The 8,774-nt window shown below is 42.2% G+C and overlaps 1 protein-coding gene across 1 annotated transcript in view; it reads left to right on the top strand.

Moving 5' to 3' along the window:
* Positions 1–1,828: 1,828 nt before the first annotated feature.
* The window catches only part of LOC308095743 (immunoglobulin superfamily DCC subclass member 3-like), a gene marked incomplete at its 3' end in the record, with an annotated part of 34,488 nt that continues 27,542 nt past the window's right edge, over positions 1,829–8,774 (top strand). The window contains exons 1-4 of the mRNA XM_080442782.1: positions 1,829–2,078; positions 5,829–5,973; positions 6,881–7,011; positions 7,768–7,905. Of these exons, the coding sequence (XP_080298908.1) occupies positions 1,844–2,078; positions 5,829–5,973; positions 6,881–7,011; positions 7,768–7,905 (649 nt within the window). The 5' untranslated portion in view covers positions 1,829–1,843. The remainder of the gene's footprint in view (positions 2,079–5,828; positions 5,974–6,880; positions 7,012–7,767; positions 7,906–8,774) is intronic.

The following is an 8,774-nucleotide window of genomic DNA, read 5'->3' as shown; positions in this document are numbered from 1 at the left end:
TATATATATGTGTGTTTCACGAGAATTAAATAAAGGTTGAAATGAAATGAAATGAAATATTCAAAGATATGCATATTCAAAAATAGCAGTCCTGTAACTTAAAAGTATTGGTATCAAAACATACTTAAAGTAAAAATAATAGGACTCATTATGCAGACTCATGTCTTCTTAAAGTTTTCGAAATGTGTCAAACTTTCGAAAATAGCAGATCTAATGTAAGCTTGTAAGATGTGCTATTTTTGTATGGAAATATTAAATCACTGACTTATATACAAGTACAAGCAGTGAAATGTTGTTGGGAATTGTTCTGCTAAAAGATTGTGCAACATGCACGTAAGAGATGAAAAAATAAAAATAAAAATAATAATATACAGTGAGAAACAAATATAAGATATTACATTAGCTTACCTATATGCCGCAGATCCAGAAGTGTGCAGGTGATTGTACTTGAGTACTTGACAGTACTTGAGTAAATGTACTTAGTTACTTTCCACCACTTCTCCCCCAAGTTCCTGCATTGTTCTGGGGTCCCCTGGCTGGGTGGGTCTGCACCATTTGGCTGCTATTGAGGCCATGGGTTTATTTTTTGGGGGTTGTGCGAAAGAACGTCAATCAAGTCTGATGGTTTTGCATGTGGAGTGAAAAATGTCCCCCCATAATTTTTCTCCATCAATGTCTCCCCCTGTGCTGTTGTAGATCAGCCTTTATATCATTGGGTCTCAACACGGACCTGGGACCCCCAGGGGTCCTAGACGGGGTTCCAGGCGGTCCCCAGCTAAATGATTGATAGTTAGGAACCAAATGGACCCTATCTTTGTGAGTGTATTGAACCAAATGGACCCTATGTCTGAGAGTGTATAGAGCCAAATGGACCCTATCTCTGAGAGTGTATTGAGCCAAATGGACCCTATCTCTGAGAGTGTGTTGAACCAAATGGACCCGTACCGGTCTGTAAATGGTAAATGGTGCATTTGTATAGCGCTTTTATCCAAAGCGCTTTACATAGATTGTGCATTCCATTCACCCATTCACACACACATTCATACACCGATGGCGGAGGAAACCATGCAAGGCACCAACCTGCTCATCGGGAGCAATTAGGTTCAGCGTCTTGCTCAAGGACACTTCGACGCTAACTCTGGGGGAGCCCCCCAGCCCGGGATCGGACTGGGAACCTTGCAGTTTCCAGTTCACTCTACCCGGCCACTCTACCCCTGAGCCACTGCCACCCCTAAGCCCCTGCCGCCGTCTGTAACTCAGAGAGTGTACTTTTACTCCACTACAATTATTTGAAAACTTTAGTTATTAGTTACTTTGTAGATTTAGATTATTATTACAAAATATACACTAACCACTTCAGCCCTATACATTCTGGCCATTTGAGAAGAGCCGATCTACAAGAGGCGAAGCATTATGAGCTTGTAGATCTGCTATTTTCAAAAGATTATTCTTTTGAAAACTTGTGAAATGGGACATTCTGCATAATGAGTAATTTTACTTTTGGTACTTTAAGTACATTTTTATGCCAATACTTTTGTACTTTCACACAAGTACATTTTTAATTCCGGAATTTACTTGTAACGGAGTATTTCTACATTGCAGTAGTGATACTTTCACTTAAGTACAACATTTCTACTTTTTCCACCACTGCTGAAAAGTAACCCTTTTGGACGCATAATGTTTCCACTCCTACAGCAATGCTAATGTCTTCTTTTTTTTTTACACACAATTAACGTCCTTACATCCCCATCTCTCTCCTCCTGTCACAGATGTATGTCGATCGTCCGAGCTGGCCTTCCTGTTGGAGCCCAGCGATGTCATCGCCGTGAGAGAGCGCCCCCTGATGCTGGACTGTCGGGTGGAGGGCGGCGAGGGGCCCATCATGGTGACGTGGCGTCGGAACGGGGTCCCGGTGCCCACCAGCCAGCGGGTGCGCGTGCTGGCCAACGGCACGCTGCACATCCAGAGCTTCCAGAAGCGGCGGGACGGCGCGGACCCCGACTCCGGAGAGTACGACTGTGCCGCGCAAAACCGCTACGGCATGCTGGTCAGCCGCAAGGCCAAGGTCCAGGTGGCATGTAAGTATAGGCTTACTGCTAGGGGTTTCTCTAAAGTATAGGGTGCCGTGGTGGCACCCTAGGGTGCCCAACAGGCACAAGTCCCAGGGGGTGCCGCCTGAATGCTTTGATGATTGTTTCGAATCAATGGTGGAAAAGGTACTTAGATTCTTTACTTGAGTGAAAGTACTGCAATATAGAAATACTCTGTTGCAAGTAAGTCCAGAATTAAAAATTTGCTTAAGTAAAAGTACGAAAGTATTGGCTACAAAATGTACTTAAAGTACCAAAAGTAAAAGTACTAAAATATATGTAGTGGAGTAGAAGCAAAAGTATTGGACATGAGAAATACTCAAGTAAAGTGCAAATACCTCAAAATTGTACTCAAGTACAGTACTTAAGTAAATCTCCTTAGTTACTTTTCACCACTGGTTGGAATTCATTCAATATCACTTCAGTTTAACCGTTTAAGACCTGAGGCCAATTCTACAATTACCTTCTAAATCAGTAGTTCTTATACACTGTTCAAAAATAGTAGATGTACAAGCTCGCAGCGCGGCATGAAGTGACCCGCAGTGAGCTTGTATGTCTGCTATTTTGGAATAGCCAACGCTAAAATCAAAATTTACACAGAAGCTTTTCCGGTTTTAATGGGTTAACGAATTGTCTTAGACTCTATACTTCAAGGTAGGGTAAGTGATTTACTTTGGTTAAAATAAGTGTTAAATAGCTCTATATTGTGATAGTACTCGTTGCTATAGAGTGTTTGTTCAGTAAAAGGAGAGTCTCCCATGTCTCTCCAGCTCTTTATTAAACAGAAAATTAATTTTAAGTGCTCTCTCCTGATTGGCTTAAATTGTGTCACCTACCTGAAAATGTACTATATTGTGTTTACTAAAGAGCTGGAGAGACCCCTGTGACAATGATTACTATCAGAATAGAATATAGTACTTTAAAATCACTTACCCTACCTTTAATAAAACAGACCTGAGTTGTACTGTACTTGGTGCATTCTTTTTCAATCTACACCAAATCTCTTCGCTAAGAATAGCAGATCTACAAGCTCACAACGCGTCACATTGTGGCGCATTGAGAGCTTGTAGATACTTAAAGGAGCACTTCACCCATTTTCACCCTTCTCTTCTTATAATTGGAAGAGAAAGTTGAAATGCTCGTTATAATATGGCACCATTTCTGTCTGCTCACTCTGTGTCTCAGATGAGGGCTGTGGACAGTTCAGAAACATGCCTACCAGTGACATCATCGAAGGGGATTCCAAGCTAATAGAAACTACACACTTTCTCTTCCTGGAAAGTTAGCATGCTGAAATAGAAGCTAATGTTTTTGCATTACTAAAAAGTTAGGTAATAATAATACTACTAATAATAATAATAATGAAGTTTGATTTGAAAACTTTACTTACTTGTTATTTTGCAGTTATAAAGTATTACATTGTAAGACATACATTAACCACTTTAGCCCTATTTTATACCTAGGCTATTTGAAACAACGTGTCGCATCGCGCCGTGTTGTGAGCTTGTAGATCTGCTATTTTCAAACATTTTGGTACTTTTACTTTTGGTGCTTTAAGTACATTTTGATACCAATACTTTTGTACTTTTACTCAAGTACATTTTTAATTCCGGACTTTAACTTGCAACAGAGTGCTTCTGAATTTCAGTATTGAGACTTTTACTTAAGTCAAACATGTGAGTACTTTTTCCACCACTGAGTCCATTTATACGAAGACAAGGTTGAAAATGGCCAAAGTGGTCCTGTAAGATTTGAATGTGCATTTGCTATTGAGGGTTTAATGAAGAAAAAACGAGGTTGCAGAGCTGCAGTGAAAGCCATGAAGTGCTATGCCCATGTGAGCATTTGATTGAGTGCACTTTGAAGCAGTAGGGATTACACAATAAGGTTCGGTCATCAAACTGATTTAAACCAGGGATAACTCTCTCCCCTGTGTCACTCCAGGACAGCGTTGTACGGCCATTCCCCCAGGCCGAGACTTTATTTATAGTGACCTATACTGGCTTCATGCTACAATGTCATAAAAAAAGAAAAAACGGCAAGCGGGAGGCCTAAAGATCGGCTTTTGTTCTTCTTGTTGCTGTAAAACCTTTCGGTTTTTATGCACATAAAACCCTCGCTAATGTTTTATTATTTATATTATTTTACGTTACCTTATTTTGCCATTTGTGGCTCTCTGAGAGTAGACACATGTAACCAAATGGACCCTTTCCAATTGTACACTCTCAGAGTTACATTACACGTTAAATTAAACGTGATTTGGTTTGGTTTTTCGGTTAAAACCAAACATGTATTGTTAAAAAGTCTAGTGTTTGTTCAGTAACAGAAAATAATACATTTTCAGGTGGGTTACAACATTTCCTCCAATCAGGAAGAGAGAATGAACACCTTGTGTTTCAGTCCCAAGTTTGCCTGCTCATTTCTTTGTGTCATCATTTCCAATTTCACTTGTTTATCCTGTATCCTCTCTCCTGACTGGCTGAAATTGGTATCCTGACCTGAAAATGTATTTTTTCTATTTGTTAAAGAGCTGGAAGGAAAGGGAGGGGGGGGGGGGGTCATAAAAACGGCAAGCGGAAGGCTAAGGAATGGCTTTTGTTGTGCGAGGTTCAACCTCTCGGCAGGTTGCCCTCCCCTGTCAAAACAAGCCATAGTTTGGGGTTATAAATGGCGCGTCACACAGCGAACACCTTCGCCCCGTACCTGGCAACCCCAGACCCCCTCTGACACGCTCTTCTTGTGTCCCCTCCTCTAAAGCAGGGGTCTTCAACATTTTTTCAGGCCAAGGACCCCCTTAGCTGAGAGAGAGATGAAGCAGGGAACCCCCCCCCCCCACTACATATTGTATAACATTGTGTTGCAGATTAGACTTTTTCATATTTCATAGATAGCTTCATAGACTTGTTTGACAGCACTATCATCATCAGTGTTGTGGAAATTAATGTTTGCACGCACGCACGCACGCACGCACGCACGCACGCACGCACGCACACACCCGTATAGCTCTGTAAAAGCAGTGGTTTATTATGGGTAATCCAGCAAATATAAATGATGTGGGACCTTGGGTGGTGTTTGGTCAGTGCAGAGCGTTACCATGGCGATGCTCTCTCATTTGCACATGCCAACCCTCTGTGTGTGTGTGTGTGTGTGTGTGTGTGTGTGTGTGTGTGTGTGTGTGTGTGTGTGTGTGTGTGTGTGTGTGTGTGTGTGAGAGGTGGGAGGGGGTGGTTATTGATTATGGCAATGAGTCAATGACCAGGTTATTAAGAATCCTGTGTCTGTGTGTGTGTGTGTGTGTGTGTGTGTGAGAGAGAGAGACAGAGAGACAGAGAGAGAGAGAGAGAGAGAGAGAGAGAGAGAGAGAGAGAGAGAGAGAGAGAGAGAGAGAGAGAGAGAGAGAGAGAGAGAGAGAGAGGGGTAGAGAGGTAGAGAATAGTCCATGGATGTATACTCACAAATGTGCGTTTGTGCATGTCTGTGTATGGGAATGTGTACACACACACACACACACACACACACACACACACACACACACACACACACACACACACACACACACACACACACACACACACACACACACACACACACACACACACACACACACACACACACACACACACACACACACACGTAACGCAGAACATTGATGAGTTCCAATGTGATTATGGAAATAAACAGAATACACATTTGTATTTGTAATTTTAAATTCCTGGTCCTTTTTGTGTTTCTCCTCAGCTCTGCCTAAGTTCCACCGTCACCCAGAGTCCATGTGGGTGGATGAGGGGGGAGTGGCTCGATTCCAGTGTCTGGTCAACGGGGTCCCTGAGGCCCACATCACCTGGGAGAGAGACCACGTGCCTCTGAGCAACACCGATAACAGGTACACACACACACACACACACGCACACGCACACGCACACGCACACACACAGAATGTCCCGTTTTTCAAATCTATAAAGTGTATAAAAAATCTTTTGAAAATATCAGATCTACAAGCTCACAATACGTACAATATTTGCCTCTGAGATGTAGTGGAGTAGAAGTAAAAGTACTGAAAATTGGAAATACTCCAGTAGAATAAAATACAGTACAGTACTTGAGTAAATCTACTTAGAAACTTTACAACATTGCAAAATGCATATTGTGACTCTCCCCAAAATGCATATTGTGGCTTCTTGGGACAAATGTGACCAAACGTCAAACACTAACTGGAAGGGGTACCGTTCCAGTCACCTGACGCCGTCCCAAGCACTTCCGCACTCCAGGAATGAACTGTACTTCCGCATTCCTGGAGTGTGGAAGTACAGTTCTTCCACATTCAGCGCCGTTCGAGTTAATGTTCCGATAGGGACAGAATCGTCAACATGTGCTGTATTTGCCCCCCCCCCTCTTCCAGTCAAGGGGTGACTTCTTGGGATGTCCGCCAATCAGGATAGAGAACTCAGTCAGGATACAGGTTAAACAAGTGAAATTGGAAGTGACATAAAGAAATGAGCAGACAATATTGGAACATTTATACATTTGAAAACTTGAAACGGGGCATTCTGCATAACGACTACTTTTACTTTTGGTACTTTAAGTATATTTTGACACCAATACTTTTGTACTTTTACACAAGCAAATTTTTGACTTTTACTTGTAATGGAGTATTTCTACATTGTGGTATTGATACTTTTACTTAAGTGAAGAATTTGAGTACTTTTTCCACCACTGTTTAAATGCTGTGTGACAGCCCTACTGACGTGATGTATTAAAGACGCTCACTAACGTCTCCATTGCGTTGCCAGGTTCACTCTGCTGCCGATGGGGATCCTCCAGGTAACGGGAGTGAGGCGGGTGGATGCCGGCGTTTACCGCTGCGCGGCCGCCAACATCGCCAACACACGCTACAGCCACGAAGCCACGCTCAACGTCACCGGTACGGTAAAATCTCTTCCGGCTCCACCAGGGATGGGACTAATTGGAAATTACGTGTCACGGTTATTGTGTCAAAAAGTATTGCGATTAACGATATTATCGCGATAATCAAAATATGCTTAAAACTTAAAATGCCACTTTTGTTAACCACTTGAACTCCCAGCATCCCTACAGTATTATCGGGGGAACGTTCGCCAAAAATAGTAGATCTACAAGCTCACAACGCGTTGCAACGCGTTGTGAGCTTTTAGATCTGCTATTTTTGGAGATTTGATTTGTGTAGAGTGAAGTACTGTAAGAGTGTACCAAATGCTCTCTTTACAGGTCCGTTTTATCAAGTATCGAGGGTTTAAGTGGTTCTGAATTTGCAGCTCGACAAAAACTAATTCATCCTACTGTGTGACGGAGGACAACTTCACGATAAATGTAAATCTCTGCGATACGATTATTGTGAGCGTTCTTTTATCACGATAAACGATAATAACGATTATCGTCCCATCCCTAAACTCACCCCCATAGATACATATATACACGTATATAGATGCCATAGATCAGTGAAAGTGCCATGAGGCCAGTCCAGGGGGGCCCGAGAATACTTTGATAATAATATTTGGAATTCATCAATAACACCTCAGTTAAACCACTTAGTAAAATGGATCTGAGTTGCACTGTATTGGTGCGTTATTTTTCAATCTACACCAAATGCCGATCTAGCTTTAGTTTAACACGCTGTCTTCTCCTTGCTGTCCCCATCCAGGCGGGGCCCCCAAGACATACAGGGAGCCAGTCATTCTGTCAGGACCCCAGAACATCACCATCACTGTCCACCAGACCGCCATCTTGGAGTGCATCGCTACAGGCAACCCCCGACCCATCGTCTCCTGGAGCAGGCTGGGTAAGGACCACCCGCCACCATCACCACAACCACTGGACATATACAGGTTTAAAGGGGCATGAAAACCCCTGGCTGATTTTATAGTTTGTGTTCCGGTTGAGGTTAAAAACTACAGAGACCAAATGCCTTCTAAATCAGTAGTTCTCAAACCTTTTTCATGCCAAGGACCCCCAAAACGATATGTATTTGGCCACGGAACCCCCGATCTGAAAATGTTTTGTGCCAGGAACCCCTGGAAGAGAAGATTTGTGTAAAAAACAAAAATCTAAATTATAAAAACAAAAATTCAAACAAAATGTTACGATTTTTCAAAAATGTTCAAAAAAAGCAGATGTACAAGCTCGCAGCGCGGCAAGAAGTGGTGCGGTGTGAGCTTGTATATCTGCGATTTAAAAAAAACACTGTTCTAAATAAGAGTTTTCTGAAAAACTTGCTATAGCTAAAATAAAAAAACACAGATGCTTTACCGGTTTTTAATGGGTTAAAAACATGGCAGACTAGATAGCAGAAAAATATCAGCTCATAGCGTGGCACCGAGCTCGTGCTGCACTACGAGCTTGTAGATCTGCTTTTTTAGCGTGGCACCAAGCTCGTGCTGCGCTACGAGCTTGTAGATCTGCTTTTTTAGCGTGGCACCAAGCTCGTGCTGCGCTACGAGCTTGTAGATCTGCTTTTTTAGCGTGGCACCAAGCTCGTGCTGCGCTACGAGCTTGTAGATCTGCTTTTTTTTTAAACAAATTCAAATGTGAAAATGTATGCAAATCTTTGAATATATATATACATTTTTAACTCAATTTTTCAACATTTTGTAGAATCCCCCAGAAGCAAAGATTTGATTTAAAATGTTCGCTTGAAAAATACATATATTT

Source organism: Gymnoscopelus braueri, assembly GCF_963280865.1.
Source record: "Gymnoscopelus braueri genome assembly, chromosome: 11".
NCBI classification, from domain to species: domain Eukaryota; kingdom Metazoa; phylum Chordata; class Actinopteri; order Myctophiformes; family Myctophidae; genus Gymnoscopelus; species Gymnoscopelus braueri.
The sequence above is the reverse complement of the archived record's forward strand: the minus strand, read 5'-3'. Positions and strand labels throughout refer to the sequence as shown.